The 17,722-nt window shown below is 35.5% G+C and overlaps 1 protein-coding gene across 5 annotated transcripts in view; it reads left to right on the forward strand.

Annotated features, from left to right (window-relative positions):
* DPYD (dihydropyrimidine dehydrogenase) overlaps positions 1–17,722 on the forward strand; it is an 881,134-nt gene that overhangs the window by 635,243 nt on the left and 228,169 nt on the right. For all 5 annotated transcript variants that reach the window (XM_033199100.1, XM_033199098.1, XM_033199103.1 and 2 more), the window contains 2 exons: positions 375–495; positions 1,296–1,415. In XM_033199100.1, coding sequence (XP_033054991.1) covers positions 375–495; positions 1,296–1,415 — 241 coding nt within the window. The remainder of the gene's footprint in view (positions 1–374; positions 496–1,295; positions 1,416–17,722) is intronic.

Raw genomic sequence — 17,722 nt, forward strand, 5'->3', positions numbered from 1 at the left:
ACCAATGAGATCACTAGAAATTTTGTAATGTTTCCTGTATTTACTATCAAAAGTTTGTGTTTCATTCCTGATAATATTTAACTGAAAGCGGGAAACACTGTCTTCCATTTTGTTCTTTGAAATTTTATTTTCTAAAGGCTCTCTTGAGGAATTTAACCTTTATGTGATGATTTTGTAGTTCACTTGAAGTGTGTTAACCTTAGTTCCCTAATGAGTCTAGGTGTAATACTGAGGAGGAATTTGAGAAATATATCGTGTAGCTCATTGTCAAGTTGGATTTGTCTTGCACGTCTCCAGCTTTGCTGTTGTTCCAGTACACATTTTGATCACAATTCTTTAATTATGTTCTATATTTAACCGACCTATTTGAACAGGATCCAGAGCTGGTGCGTAACATCTGCCGCTGGGTTAGGCAAGCTGTTCAGATTCCATTTTTTGCCAAGCTGACCCCAAATGTCACTGATATTGTGAGCATCGCAAGAGCTGCAAAGGAAGGTAAGAACTTGACTTGAATCAGTTGCCCACTATTATAAATATTCACTCACATTATGTAGCCATACTCAAATATGTCCTTTCCTACAAACGTGTATATTTTTTTGTCTCAATTTTAAAAGTTTCCAATTGAGCACTCGATCCCAGAAACACAGGAGATTTACACCTGGTCTCACGCTAGCAAATTGACCATGAACTTTGATCTGGAAACACAAGATCGTTTATAGTTTTTCCTAATAAACACTTATTTCACACATTATAAGAACAAAAAGCACAGTCACAGCAATCCTGCCCAAAGTAAATGACCTCATACGGTAACAATTCAATATATTAACCTTTAATGAAGTAAAATAGAAAAAAAAAGAAATTTCAGTTTCCACAATGTGAAATTTCTCATGCTTTCTCTTTATATTTTATAGGGCCTAACTGACTTCCTTAAACACATGCCCAATAAATATTTGTTGAATACATAAATCATGCATGCTTGTGTTCCATCCCAGGAAAACTGCACCCTGACTTGCAAAGACATTGTAAATTACCTGGAAAATGACACTAAGTACAAAACATTTGGTAACAACAAGTCTGTGTAATAATTGAGAAAATAAAGTTGTGGTCATTAAAACTTTTCTAGTGTTTAAAATTTTAAACATAAATGTAAGAGTTAAATTAGTGAAGAACTTTGAGGAGAAAGCATGTTCTCAAGATAAAGTAGATTGCATTTTTCTGGATTGTGAGGATTTGAATGGGTTTTAACTATCATGTCTTATAGGAGCTGCATGAAAATGTTGATGTGTCTTTCACAGGTGGTGCCGATGGCGTTACAGCCACCAACACTGTCTCAGGTCTGATGGGATTAAAATCTGATGGCACACCTTGGCCAGCAGTGGGGATTGCAAAGCGAACTACATATGGAGGAGTGTCTGGTAGGTGTTGCCCACTTCTTGCATTGTGCTTTCTTGGAGGTTGTTGAAAAATCAGGAGGTCATGTTGCAAGAGTTTTGTGTCCTTTATGATCCCAAATTCTTATAACTCATAGCTGATCAATATTCCCAATAGTTATGACAGAACAGATTGAATGTGAAAGCTCAAGTGACAGCACAGGATGAGAGAATATCAAGATAAAGTCTTGCACAAATTCTATTCTCTTGTGGTCCATGCTTTCCTGAGAATTTCTCGTTGTCTCTCAGTTCTTTTGCCACTTATTAGTAAGGGTTAATATGAGGGCCCTCTGAGAGAAAAATATAAGCACCCTCATTACAATATCCTTTTCATAGTCTGGACTAGTTTTCGTTCTTCCTGGAATTTAGACATCTACCATCTTCAAAAATCTTGCTTTCACAACTGTCCCAAACAAGCCATTAACACACTGAATTAAGCATCAGCTGACAAGACATTTGCAGACCTCATACCTTTGCACACTCTTTCTCATCATCATACGCTTGAATTTGAAAAAGAAAGAGAGGTTTTAATCTCAAGGTCCTATTCAGTATCTTTGCCCTGTGCATTCTGTGACTGTGACAACACGAACTCGGGCTTGCAAAGACAATGCTGTAAGGTTCTTGACTGTACTGGTATGGGGATTAGTCTCCTTGGTGATAGAGAAAGTGGTAAATATACATAACATAACAGTGCCCCACTGTTCAAGAAAAGCCTTGCTGAATCAGACCAAAATGTGCTTTTGGAAGAGGCTGGACAGACACAAATAAAGCTCTATCCATGCTGAGGTATTCTGTTTTGAGAGTATGAAGTATGTCTGTGAGCCATGAAGAACAAAAATGGTTATATTCTGCTTTTAATTGAATGCCATTCCCACAATGTCAGAAAGAAGAAGGCTGACGAGGAGCACCTGCTCAGGCTCCAGACACAACTCACTTTTATCAGGAGCTATCAAACAGGGCCTTAAATATTATTGTAATGCAGAATAACATGGACCGCGCTAGCAGGTGCCACAGAAAGAGAGTCAAGAGACTCCAGAGTTGGGCTGTAACATGCACTATGTTTTCTGTCAGCCCATTTCAATTTTTCCAGCCTGCCATGTTGACAGCAAGAGAATAAAGGAGGTCGCAGAGGCTGCTGAACATTAAAAATTAATAAAAGAACTATTGCAGTAGTATTTTATATAAGTAACACCATTCACGTTTTCTCATTTAAGCTGCAATTTCTGAATATTCTTCCATACTATAACTCAGTCTAATAAAACTACAAAATTATAGCATTAGAAAAAGTCTTTTGTGTTGCAGTCTTTAAGCATACACACACTGGAAATTATAGCAGTACCTGAAAACAAGTTCAGCCGTACCTCAGGGTCTGTTAGCATTTCCATAAAACTCTATTTCTAAGATTTATAAATCCATATATAAATATTCACTTGGGCTATAAGCTTAGCTAAGCCTGGGTGGAACTTTCATTTTAAAGAACAAAAAATCCCTAACATTTTAAAGGACTTGTACCTCATTTCTAATAGGTTCTATATTAAGTTTCTTCACATTAAACAATCTGTTTTGAAAATAGCCTTTCTCCACATTGACAGAATTAATATAGTTTCCCTCCTTTAAAGCAATGCTTGCTTAAGTTTAAAGGTAATAGAATCTGAAAAGCAGTTTAAATAGGCAATGATAATATATTTTAGGACAGAGCAAGTCCTATAACAGAGTACCTTCAGTATGAGTTATCGCAAAACTTAGCCTAGCAAAATTGTGTTAAATAACAATGGTTTCAAATTTTCGAGAGTTTTATCAAATATGGTTGTCAAGACTTCAAATGCTGCTTTAATACTGATAATTACACAAAATAAGCTAGATATTCTTATAAGATTTTTAAAAAATTTATCACAGCACAGTGCTAATATCTGCTCAAATGTTCTCTCAGAGTATGGCAATGTCTTCTTTCAGAGGCACTGCATGAATCACAGATTTGTGAAAAGTGAAAACTAAATAGAGTTTAATTTTGGATAGCCACCTGAACACAACACATACTTTTCATTGCCAGTGAAGGATATTTTCCCCTTTCAGTATATTCTTTAGCTGTTTATTCAATTGTTGTTATTTTTTCTCAGAATAAGATTTCTGCTCTTTGAAATGAAGATTATGTTTTGTTTAAATATGGAAATAGTGAGGCAACGGGAGTAGTATACCTGCTGTAGAAAAATGGGCACATTTCAGGAATGTTCTTCTAGAGAAAATGCATTAGCTTATAAGGGACAATGACTTGCCCTGGGAAAACAGGATCTCAGCTAAGGAATGTGAATTGAATTACTGCAGATATAAGTATTCTGGATTTGAGAGCAATGTCTTTCAAAGGTTGGTTCCCAATTCATGAGTATACTATGCAATCAAGTTTAGTTAACTGTAATCAACATTTTAAATAACAAAATAGAATAAGAATTGTCAGAATGCTTTGCACATGGTTGGGATAAGCATTGTTTGACCAAACTTCTTTTTCAGTTGTACACATAATATACACTTATATATGCCATAATGTAAAATGCACTTTTTACTTACTTAACTTCAAAATATTTTGAGAGTTACTGTTTCAGAGGGAGGTCTCTTTTGTTAAATAAAAGAGGTCAGTAAGACTGTAGAAAGATAACTTCTACCTGCTGTAGCTTACCAGTTACATCAAGAGAGCAAATTAGGACCCCACTCCAAGGTCTTATCCTCAGCTTTGCTATTTTAGAAACAATTTTTTAATTCATCTGCAGATGATTAGACTCTTGGGGGGTGCTTAAATATATGAAACAAACTCATAATAAAGTGATTTATAAACCTGAATTTCAATTATGGGAGAAATACGTCATAGTATTGCTCCATTAAAAAGTTGAATTATGTACCAGATGATTTCATAGTGAGAACAGTATAAAAGGAAATCTTGTTTGGTATCCATAAGGAATATTTTTTATCAAACAAAGATGGCTGAGTCAGCTGTCCACCATGTAAGTACTCCATCTAAACCATTGATTCTAAAGAATTCTGTACCTTTCTTTGGACAGTATAGACCTAATACTAAGTTGTTACGACCTTTCCTTTTTCTAGAATCCACCCAGAAAACTTCTGTTGTATCAAACAGCAGTTAATTCATGTATCATCACACAGTTGAATAGTTTATTGGGTTTGGGGAGAGGAAAGGAAGAAGAAATTCTTTGACTTATTTGGTTGGAAAAAAACCCTAATCTCAGTAACAATTATAAACTCCATCCTTGAGTGCATGACTCATTATTTTTCCTAGTTTAAGTTCTTTTTTGTCTGGTTATAGTTTCAAATTTTGACCTTTTTTTCTGACTTCATTCCCAAATAATGAGGGCATCTTAAGATAGCCCCCAAATCAGTGATTACTATCACCTATATAAATGGTGTTATCCAGCTGTGGTGTGACATTTTCACATGAAATCCTCCCTGTGGGTAAGATTCTTTCAGAGCTGGTTAAGAATCAGTCCTGCATGGCATAAACTAAAGATGTCTTTCTTGCAGCTGACTTCTTGAGAATAACCTTTATTCATTTACAGGTACTTCGGGAGAAAAAGTAATCATGCATTTTTCAATGGTGTAAATTCATTTGAGGTTTTTGTTGTTGTTCCTTGTGTTTTTAATGTTTTTTATTAATGGAGAATGAATTTCATTGTCCTGCATATATTTTCTGTGTTGCACATACAAACATAAGCACATTCACACACACAGGAAAGAGTGCAGATGACACTTAAATTGAGATAATGATAGACACTTCAGGCTCAATACAATTTACTTCCCATGAGCTTGAAAAACTAAACTTACTGTTTTAAATTATTTTATTTGCCAAATTTGTTCTGTTTTCACCAAAGGAAAGGAAATTCTTGTTCTTAACTTCAAATTTTAAATGCTTGTTTGAAGTTATTAATTATGTATTGACTTACACAATTACAACAAGAGAACACATTTTGTTCAGTATTAAGACTTATAAACTTTATTATTGATTTCTGAATAATTCATAAAAGATGGCTTTTAAGATTTTCTCTCTATTTCAGCCCAAAGTTACTCCTCTCATAGAGGTTATTACAGAATCCAGTAAATGACTGTGTATTTCTAAATAAATTATAGTGGAATATTCCATGAATGTTCTTAGAGTCTACAAGTAAATAATGAATGATTTGAAATCTAGCTATGTGAGATACTGGACACTGGCTTGGTATGGTTACAAGCTTCCTAAAGGTGTTCATTGTAAAACCAATATAGGAAATACTAATAAAAGAAGGTACAAGTTAGAAATTTAACTAGTAATTTGTAGATCTGCGTCAGTGTAGGGCCAGAAGTGAGTACAAAGTGTATAATTTAGAAAACTTGCACAAATGTGAATCAATATAGTAGCTTAGAAAGGAATTTTAGGCATCGACTTCACATCGCATAGTTTATGTGTGTTTTTAAGATAGTTACTTAGGCGTGAATTGTTAGAATGCAATAACTTGGCAGCATACACTCTGCTACTGGGCATTATGTAAACACAAATCCAGTGTAACCCACTCTAATCATACACTTATTTTGTTGTATTTATTAGTGAACATTTATGTAAAATCGGAGAGATGGCAAAACAAAACAGATTAGAAACTCAGAAGTTTTAGTTACATTTTTATTTAAATAACTATTTTCACACATGCCAGCAACGGAAGATTTTGGCAGGATTGCTTTAAGTTCTTACACCACACATTACAATTCCATCATAAAATACAGTGTTGGTATTTTTTTAATTGGGAAGTTTTTTAATGTGCTGAATTTTTTATGTGTCAATCACATGATTATTGATGCATAAATTGCTTTTAGAAAAACACGCCTATTATCTGTCATGAAATTTAAGCTATCTATTGTAATCATCTTTATCGATAAGAGCTTAGGCTTTAACATTGAAGATCTAAAGTAACCTGATAGATAAAGATAGAATTTAAATGAATAAAAATTTGGTAATTCATGCCAAAAAGAATAATTAAAAGGAGAGCCTTCCTTTTTATACTCACTTATCTTTTTCCTTTTTTTGTGTGTATAAAAGTAATGCAAAAAATCTGGCCTGTTATTCACCTATGTGAAAACATTATTAGCTTATTACAAGTTTAACTGATCAAACTATTAAAGACCTTGTTATACAAATATGTATGTACTATATTTGCAGAACAGTCAAAAGTAAGCATTTCAAATAAAGATGCTAGATTGCAATTTTTATTATAAGTTATCACTTTGGTTGAGAGAGGCTCACCATTAGAAATATTCTCATTTAAATAATGCTCATTTGAATATATTCATGTACAGATTGACAAAGAATCCCCTCTTTTATTATATTGGCTTTCCTGGAACCTGAGCATCTCACTGTTTAGCCATCGTTGGTCTGTGCAGGAGATCAGAGCCCTAATAATAGATTTTTGACAGTGAGCTCGCCTGCTACCTGCCCTACACAAATCCTCACTGTTCATGTTTGCTTCATGGCAACAAAGCAGACAGAAGGAAAATGCCAAGTGCTGAATCTGAGGTACAGCCTTGCCTTGGCTTGACATTTCAGCAGAATAGCAGTTTATGAGATGCATAATTTTTCATCTGGGACTCAGCTGCCATATTCATAGACGCTTACAGCTCATCGACAGACTGGAGCAAGGGCAAAGGTTTAAAGCATAGATCAAGGTCTACATCCTTTCCTCAGGTATTTTTAAATAACTGTTGTCCTACAGATAAATGGTAGAACCAAATAGTATTTAAGAGCCAACAAATTCATGGGTACCTGGATATTATATATATTTTCCTTTGGTTCAAAATTAGGAAAATAAATTAATGTCTGTTCCAGTTCCTAAGAAAATATTTGATAGACTTTGTAAACCAAAGAATTCTGACAAGCATATTAAGAAAACTTACCTTTGCAGCAGTGGTAATGAATTATTAAATTTCTTTCCTCTGTGTGTGTTTTTTCATAAAGAATGATTTCAAGCTTGAAATTAATCAAAAAATGTTCTATTATGAAAGTAAAACTAGAGAGTATTGTGTCACTGTTTGAGCTTGAATTTAAATATTCACAGATTCATGCATATCTACTGTACTAAAAAATCAGTGTAGGTACACGTCAGTGGCTGTTTAATTTAGAACTACACATCTCTGTAAGCTTCAGAAACAGTTCACCATGTCACAGTCTCATACAGAACAATGGTACAGTACATTGGATTAATTAAGGAAGCCTTGCAGAGAACTGAGTTCTCAGTGTGTCAAGATTTCAGTTTTATGTTAAATATTTTCTAAAGGCCAGACCCTTAAATCTCAGGGGCTGTACCAAGCAGTGAGCTGTGAATTTAACCATAGGCTAACTGCTAATGATAAGGAAAAGAGTCCTAGTTGAGGCAGCTGTAATACAGTCATTGGATTAGGCTATCAATCACTCGACTCCCTAAGGAAAAGGGGAAGAAGACCAAACAGTAAAAAGGGAAATTAGGAAAGGAGGGCATGACTGGAATGAGATTCCTCACCATCTTTATCCATTCGTCGTCCTAAACCCCTAAGCATCAGACCAAACTCTCTAGCATTACTCTGACTATACAGCCAACACATTTATTCCTCACATCTAGAGGACTATCAAAATGTCATTGCCTCTCAGTAGTTGAAGATCTTGAAACCTGCTGGAAGCAAATGTCTGATTACATAAGAAAAAATTAGATTAACTCTTAGTTTGTGGGATTTAAGATTTATATTTATGAGTCTTTTATGGATCAGGATTTGTCTATGTTAGTGAAGAAAAATTTTTATTTAACTTGTAAACTGTAGCCAATTTTTACATATCCACATCCTCTTGGTGAGGTGAGATTCCAGTAGATCAGTGGTACTCAAACTTTAGCATGCATCAGAAACTGAAAGGCTTGTTACGACACAGATTTCTGGACCTCTTCCCCAGAGTTTCTGATACATAAGGCTTGGAGGGCCTGAGAATGTACACTGCTAACAAGTTTCAGATGATGCTTTTGCTACCGGTCTGGGAACCACACTTTGAGAACAGTAGATGAAGAAAGATTAGTATCATTGAGCATTTTACTTAGAATATCTTATTTCCAAAATAATATCAAACGCTTTAAGCAATGGTAAAATTAGAAGGGTATAGTATTTGATTTAAGAATCTCTGCCCACAGTTAAGTATCTGAAGCACGTTATAGTAAATGAAGTCAGAATTCTTAGAAAAAGTGGAACACAGTCTTTGAGGTCTCAGAGTAGAGAAGAACATGTCACTCTAAGATTAAATGTTGAGTGGAAACCATTGTTTATGCGAAGAGAATTTATTATGAGTGCCATTGAAAACAATTTATGGATATCACTAGTCCTTTGAAAAGGAAACAGGTGTGAGTCAGACAAGGATAAAATTAAGCTCACAATTGCGAAATATTATGTTTCTCTTCTTAACTTTGTATAGACACTAGCATGTTGAGTAATAACAGCTCTCTTCTAGGACAGTGCTTACAAGCAAATTTACCTAATTATGTTCTCAAACCCTTAAAGTGTGGGAAACAGTAGTACTGGTAGCTTACTGCTCTTCTCTCTTAATTTACTGCTTTCTTGCTATCCCCAAGCAATGCTATCCTCTTATTAGTGGAGGGGAGGAGATAACCAATGTTGTGAAGATACGCTATTTCAATGCAGTGTCCCTGCTGTTAGCACTGTTACACTATGCACTGAGCTCTTCCGAAGTCCTCTTTATAGACTGTTCATGATATCATTCATCAACCCTGGAAGCTGCTTGAAACCTTCTTCTGACAGACAAATGTCCTGATGTGCATTCCCAACAATTTAGTGCATTCCCAACAATTTAGAATGCCTGGTAGAAAACACCTCGAATTCCAAGAGGTCCTTAAGTGTGGGGCACAGTAAAACTTTGAGACACATATACGGTATCTGATACTTGAAGGTGGAGACTGCCAGGGTTATACAGGAGTGATTGTAAAAGTTGGTATCAGAATAGAAAAGAGAAAGGAATTTGGTCAGGCCAGCTTAACTTTACTTGCTATGCTTTTGGAGAATCTGACTTGTCAACTCAATTCAGTGAAGAAATGTTGGATTGGAAAGTGTACTGTAGATTTTATATACAGTACATTATTTCTGTGGTTTTCACATTGTTATGCTTACAAACACCCTACAATTAAAACTTTATAAACTGTATACTCCTCACTCATTTTAGTTGACCTGAGAATTTTAGCAGTAAGTTCAAGTGCTAGCAAAAGACATAATCCCCCATGTTTTGCAAATATGAATTCTTTAAATGAAATTGTTTCACATTTTTTTAAATAAACCTACTAGGAATAAATAGCACCACTGTGCTTTTTTATATTTATCATCACCCATTTAAAAATTCATAAACATGCTCTAACAAAGAGTGGGAGTTTTGCATCTTTTTTTTTCTCCTGAAACTCATATTTTCAATCAATTTGTCCATCAAATTTTATCCTACTTTTATGTTTTATTTTAATGCTTGAACATCTTAACGATCCTCTTTGGAAGTACTCTTTAACAAAATATATGTGTATACTGTAGCCTTGTAGTATAGTTTGAAGTCAGGTAGCGTGACGCCTCCAGCTTTGTCCTTTTGACCTAGGATTGTCTTGGCAATGCGGGCTCTTTTTTGGTTCCATATGAACTTTAAAGCAGTTTTTTCCAATTCTGTGAAGAAACTCATTGGTAGCTTGATGGGGATGGCATTGAATCTATAAATAACCTTGGGCAGTATGGCCATTTTCACGATATTGATTCTTCCTATCCATGAGCATGGTATGTTCTTCCATTTGTTTGTGTCCTCTTTGATTTCACTGAGCAGTGGTTTGTAGTTCTCCTTGAAGAGGTCCTTTACATCCCTTGTAAGCTGGATTCCTAGGTATTTTATTCTCTTTGAAGCAATTGTGAATGGAAGTTCATTCCTGACTTGGCTCTCTGCTTGTCTGTTACTGGTGTATAAGAATGCTTGTGATTTTTGCACATTAATTTTGTATCCTGAGACTTTGCTGAAGTTGCTTATCAGCTTAAGGAGATTTTTGGGCTGAGACGATGGGTTTTTCTAAATATACAATCATGTCATCTGCAAACAGGGACAATTTGACTTCTTCTTTTCCTAACTGGATACGCTTGATTTCTTTCTCTTGCCTGATTGCCCTAGCCAGAACTTCCAACACTATGTTGAATAGGAGTGGTGAGAGAGGGCATCCCTGTCTTGTGCCAGTTTTCAAAGGGAATTTTTCCAGTTTTTGCCCATTCAGTATGATATTAGCTGTGGGTTTGTCGTAAATAGCTCTTATTATTTTGAGGTACGTTCCATCAATACCGAATTTATTGAGCGTTTTTAGCATAAAGGGCTGTTGAATTTTGTCAAAAGCCTTTTCTGCATCTATTGAGATAATCATGTGGTTCTTGTCTTTGGTTCTGTTTATATGCTGGATTACATTTATTGATTTGCGAATGTTGAACCAGCCTTGCATCCCAGGGATGAAGCCCACTTGATCATGGTGGATAAGCTTTTTGATGTGCTGCTGAATCCGGTTTGCCAGTATTTTATTGAGAATTTTTGCATCGATGTTCATCAGGGATATTGGTCTAAAATTCTCTTTTTTTGTTGTGTCTCATGGTACTGGTACCACAACAGAGAAATAGACCAGTGGAACAGAACAGAGTCCTCAGAAATAATACCACACATCTACAGCCATCTGATCTTTGACAAACCTGACAAAAACAAGAAATGGGGAAAGGATTCCCTATTTAATAAATGGTGCTGGGAAAATTGGCTAGCCACAAGTAGAAAGCTGAAACTGGATCCTTTCCTTACCCCTTATACGAAAATTAATTCAAGATGGATTAGAGACTTAAATGTTAGACCTAATACCATAAAAACCCTAGAAGAAAATCTAGGTAGTACCATTCAGGACATAGGCATGGGCAAGGACTTCATGTCTAAAACACCAAAAGCAACGGCAGCAAAAGCCAAAATTGACAAATGGGATCTCATTAAACTAAAGAGCTTTTGCACAGCAAAAGAAACTACCATCAGAGTGAACAGGCAACCTACAGAATGGGAGAAAATTTTTGCAACCTACTCATCTGACAAAGGGCTAATATCCAGAATCTACAAAGAACTCAAACAAATATACAAGAAAAAAACAAACAACCCCATCAAAAAGTGGGGAAAGGATATGAACAGACATTTCTCAAAAGAAGACATCCATACAGCCAACAGACACATGAAAAAATGCTCGTCATCACTCGCCATCAGAGAAATGCAAATCAAAACCACAATGAGATACCATCTCACACCAGTTAGAATGGCAATCATTAAGAAGTCAGGAAACAATAGATGTTGGAGAGGATGTGGAGAAATAGGAACACTTTTACACTGTTGGTGGGATTGTAAACTAGTTCAACCATTATGGAAAACAGTATGGCGATTCCTCAAGGATCTAGAACTAGATGTACCATATGACCCAGCCATCCCACTACTGGGTATATACCCAAAGGATTATAAATTACTCTACTACAAAGACACATGCACACGTATGTTTATTGCGGCACTATTCACAATAGCAAAGACTTGGAATCAACCCAAATGTCCATCTGTGACAGACTGGATTAAGAAAATGTGGCACATATACACCATGGAATACTATGCAGCCATCAAAAAGGATGAGTTTGCGTCCTTTGTAGGGACATGGATGCAGCTGGAAACCATCATTCTTAGCAAACTATCACAAGAACAGAAAACCAAACACCGCATGTTCTCACTCATAGGTGGGAACTGAACAATGAGATCACTTGGACTCGGGAGGGGGAACATCACACACTGGGGCCTATCATGGGGAGGGGGGAGGAGGGAGGGATTACATTGGGGAGTTATACATGATATAAACGTTATGCACATGTACCCTAGAACTTAAAGTATAATAAAAAAAAAAAATAAAAAAAAATAAATAAATAAAAAAATAAAAAAATAAAAATAAAAATAAAAAAATAAACAAAAAAACAAAATATATGTGTATAAATGGACTTTTACATTTTAAAAATTCCTAGGTTGTCTTTAAATGATAAATTATTTCCTATATTGTTAGAATTTATAATTTACACTTTATCAAAACAACATAAATATATCATAACTATTGGTAATTATTCAAAATAAAAGTGAATTTTATTGAAGATCCATTTATTAATGAGAAATGTATGGCTTTTTAAATAATTTGATTATGTCTCTATCGAGACATATTATTCTTAAAAAATAGAGTTTATCATCAGGTTTATTCTTTTTTTTTTTTTAGATGTGGACACTGAAAATCCCTGTTTATCTAAATAAATAAACTAGAAGGAGTTTATTATAGTCATTTTACCTAAATATTTGAGCACCTTCCCCATTGTAAGCCTAAAATTAGTTAGCAATCTTCACCAAAAGTGATTAGGGAACTTGATGACTTGCTCTTTCTATTTTATTGAAATCAGAAATTTACCTGACTTGCAAGAATTTTTGTCGTTGAATCATTAGAATCAATCACTTTCTTAAAATCAACACCAATATTTTGGATTATTTTGTTTGGTACCCCCGAATTTTTATATTCTAGGTATATGTCATTGTAATATTTGAGATCAATGAAAAATATGCTTTTTTTAGAAAGTAGGGGAAGGACTGTTGAAACAAAGGAGTTGAGACAGAAGAACCAGTGGGATGCCTTGATTGCATTGTTTCTCAAGCATATAAAACTTAAGAAATCATATATATGGAAATTGGGGAACTAGAAAATGATTCCCTTAAAATCAGTTTACTTGTGGGATATATAAATTTCTGTGTACAGTGTAACTCTGAGTGTGTATACTGTCTGAGAAAACCACTAACGTATTTCATTTAATCTTCACACAACTTTATGACAACTAAGCAATACCTTGGTTTTCCTGTTTATATAAACTTAACTATGTCTCTTACAGTAACACTGGCAATTTTAAGAAAATTGTTAGGCTGAGAGCGATGGCTCACACATGTAATCCCAGCACTTCTGGAGGCTGAGGCGGGCAGATTACTTGAGCCCAGGAGTTTGAGACTATCCTGAGCAACATGGTGAAACCCTGTCTCTACCAAAAATACAGAATTTAGCCTGGCAAGGCGACATGCACCTGTAGTCCCGGCTACCCCTGAGGTTGAGGTGGGAGGAGCGATTGAGTCTGGGAGGTCGATGCTGCAGTGAGCCAAGATTGCGCCCATGCACTCCAGCCTGGGCAAAAGAGTGAGACCCTATCCAAAAAAAAAAAAGGTGATTTATGGATTTATAAATCTCAGTATTTAAGTTAATATGTACTCTTTTGGTATTTGGAAATTTATGTTGACAGACTTATGTATTGCTAGAAAATTGATCAGCATTTCTGCATTCCTCAGCAGCACTGGCTATTCAAGCAATGCATAGCAGCTGTGTGGGAATATCAAGACCTTTGAATGATACAATCTTTATGTGCCCAGAGCTTTATTGAACACTTTATATGCATTCTTATTTAAATAACCCTGGAAGGTGGATATCGCTGGGCCCATTCTGCAGACTTAGAGACTCAAGTCTAGATACTTAAGAAACTTGCCAGAGTTTACATAACCACATTTCATAGTCTGGGTTCATACTCAGATCTTTCTCCAAAATGAACTTTTAGGCATTTTTATTAATGTCAGAGATTAACATCTGTCATATCTGTCTAAATATAGTATACTCATTAAATTCTAATAGTCTACAAGTGTCACTTACTAATCTAACATTTATTCTCTCTGGTTTTGAAAAGTTGCCAGTATACTCTTCTGTGACCCTTGTTAAAATGATGGGCCCATATTACCTGTTTCACTCAGTCTCTGTCTTGGAAAATTGAGTCAGATAGGTAAATTAGGGAAACATTCTTGGATTCGTTTCAAGGAACAAAAATGAGAGGCATCATTCAGGCGTTTTTCTTGAAGTGTAAGCATGCAGCTAGAAATGAAGCTGCCATCAATATAGTAATAAAAAAAATCTTATTTCTTACTGCCTTGGATAAACCATCTGAGCACTCAGTCTAACTGTGATGCCGAGAGCAACTTTGGATGTCCTTCTTTGTAATCCTAGTAAATTACAAATACCTGTGTTCCTGCGTATGTCTCACCTTTTTGAACAGCTTCATCTTTTTTCCCCAAAACAGCATCATCTCTTTTATAATTTCAACTGAACCTGCCAAAGCCTAGTAAGTAATTCAGATATGCTACCTTTTCATTAGGTGAGGAGAAAGAGAAGGACATTTTGAAGATGGCGAGGTAGGGAAGAAATTGAGATTTTAAAAAACCTATACTAAGTCCTTTCTGAAGTGAAAAAGGAGCTCACACTATTTCTCATTTCCCCTGGTTTACAACCAAACATGATATAATATAAATAAACAAAAATAAACAAGAAGGTTAAACTGTCTTAGCTCATATCTGTCATGATATGATGTGAGAAATGTTAATTAGTATGTATTAATTTGAAAAGAATTGTATTGAACAGAAACCACAAGTCCAAGGAATGTTCCTAATTAGTCTCAGTTCATTTAGCACATTTGGTTGATGACTGACTTGTTTGGATTATAAACATCTTAAAAGCAAGAGCCATTGTTTCTTTCATATCAACTCCTCCAGAATTTGTGAAAGTTTTAGGCACATAGTAGACATGTAAGAAATCCTATTTTATTCTTAATATTCAGCTGCATACAAGCAGAAGGATTTAGTGATTGGACTGGTTTTTTTGTTTGAGACAGAGTGCCACTCTGGCAGGCTGGAGTGCAGTGGTTGATCTCTGCTCACTGCAACCTTCACCTCCCAGGTTCAAGCGATTCTCATGCCTCAGCCTCCCGAGTAACTGGGATTACAGACTCACACCACCATGCCGGCTAATTGCTGATTTTTGTATTTTTAGTAGAGATAGGGTTTTGCGATGTTGGCCAGTCTGGTCTCAAACTCCTGACCTCAGGTGATCCATCTGCCTCAGCCCCGCAAAGTGCTGGGATTACAGGCGTGAACCACCACACCCAGCCTGAACTGACTTTTAATCTTTGCCAGCCATCTTGATTTTGCTGTTGAGCTTTTGGAAACTTAGTTAGAAATTCTAACTAATAGAATATAGGCCATTTTACTGTGTGTCAGGTCCTGGGAGCTTTTCACATATTATGCTATTTAATCAGTACAACAAACCAATCAGGTGGGCAAAAGTAGGGGGCTGTTTTATTGAAAGATAAACTGAGACACAGAAAAGTCAAGTAAATTCTATAACATCACACAGCTGGTATCCAGGTATATTGGAATCCCTACTGTCTGACTCTTCATACTGTACACTTAACCACTGTGCTTCAACTGCCCCCTCTGCCTTGCTCATTCTGTATTAATTTATTCTATTAAGCTTTTGTAATGTCTTAACATATTGTAGGATGAAAATATATAGTCACTTTTGTACTTAACAAAAAAATTGATGGAAAACAATCTATAAATATAACACTAAGATTAATCACTGTTTTAAAAAAATGCACAGTAATGACAGGTCACAATTACACTGTAAGTGGTCTAGTAAACCTCTCCATATTCCTATTAACCTCTGTGCTTCATGCATTTCTCATATTAATATACTGAGAAATAACACAAAGAAACATATGTACTTTTCAAGGCAGATGCCAAAGGTTTAATGGATCAAATTATTTCTGTGTTGGATTTTTATTCAATAGTTCCAAACATTTGGTCTTTTTCTTTAGTTTACTCCAATACTAAAATGGAGTTATAAATTTCTCTATTAAGTAGTTAAAATGAAAACATAATAGAAATGAGTTAGGCCAACAACAATGCCTTGTGTCATTGAAATGTATTTTCACCCTAGTGTTCCCAGTTCCCCAAACCCTTGTTTTAATAGCAAGTTATGCTAGATGAGGGTGTGGTAATATTTTGTAGAAATTGTGTGTGTGTGTATGTGTGTGTGTGTGGCTGTTTGTTCCTTGTACATTATTTGAAATCACTCCCAAAGACCTTTCTTTAGTTTCACCATTTTTATATAGGCTTGTGATATGGTTTGGCTGTGTCCCCACCCAAATCTCATGTTGAACTGTAGTTCCCATAATCCCCATATGTCATGGAAGGGACCCAATGGGAGGTAACTGAATCGTGAGGGCAGTTACCTCCATGCTGTTCTTATGATAGTGAGTGAGTTCTCACCAGATCTGATGGTTTTATAAGGGGCTTTTCCCCCACTTCACTCTGCACTTCTCCTTGCTGCCACCATGTGAAGAAGGACATGTTTGCTTCCCCTTCTGCCATGACTGTAAGTTTCCTGAGGCCTCCCCAGCCCTGCAGAATTGTGAGTGAATTAAGCCTCTTTCCTTTATAAATTACCCAGTCTCAGGTATGCCTTTAATAGCAGCATGAGAACAGACCAACACAGCTTATAATACAGCAGAGGTCACTGAATCAGTACATCAGTTGTACTGATTACAGCAGAGGTAAAAAGTCACCTGAGGAGCTTTTCAAATACACTGATTCTTGGAATTGGAGCATCTAATTCAGTAGATCTGTGTTAAGGCCAGGCATATATATTTTCAATCAGCATCTCAGAGGATTCTGATACATGCAACTTTAGTCCCCACTCTGAAAGGAAAAAAAATAAAACCTAATTTGGGGTATGACACATTATAAGGTAATATAATTTTGTGTAATAAAAATTTAAGAGGTTTGCTTTAAGGAGAATGAAATGAAAAAATGTATCTTTGGTAGGTTAAATTTAGTCAATGATCATTCTAGTACTAGTAATTCAAATACAGGAATTTAGGTTTTAAGTGATTGGACACTCAGGTGTATTCTCCAAAAGTCTCACTAAAATATATGAAGACATAGAGGATAAACAAAAATGTAATGAAATGGGAGAATTGCCTGAGCCTAGGAGACAAAGGTTGTGGTGAGCTGAGATTATGCCACTACACTCCAGCCTGGGTGACAGAATGAGACCGTCTCAAAAAAAAAAAAAAAAAAAAATTAAAGGAACAACAAAAAGTTGACTTTCAGCCAGTTGTCAGAATGGCCAAGAAATTTTCACAATTATTCTATTTCATGAACTTCACATATGGATTTAAACTTTGAGTGATGGGATTCAGCAGTAGTAGTCCTTCTTTACTATTCCTAATTTCTGGTATTTCTGAGAGTGTGTATATATGCTTGTATGCATCAAAGAGCAATTAAAAGGATACTATAATAAGTGGTTCAGGTTTAGTTTTTTGTGTTT

The sequence above is a fragment of the Trachypithecus francoisi genome, unplaced genomic scaffold (assembly GCF_009764315.1).
Source record: "Trachypithecus francoisi isolate TF-2019V2 unplaced genomic scaffold, Tfra_2.0 Lachesis_group5, whole genome shotgun sequence".
NCBI classification, from domain to species: Eukaryota; Metazoa; Chordata; class Mammalia; order Primates; family Cercopithecidae; genus Trachypithecus; species Trachypithecus francoisi.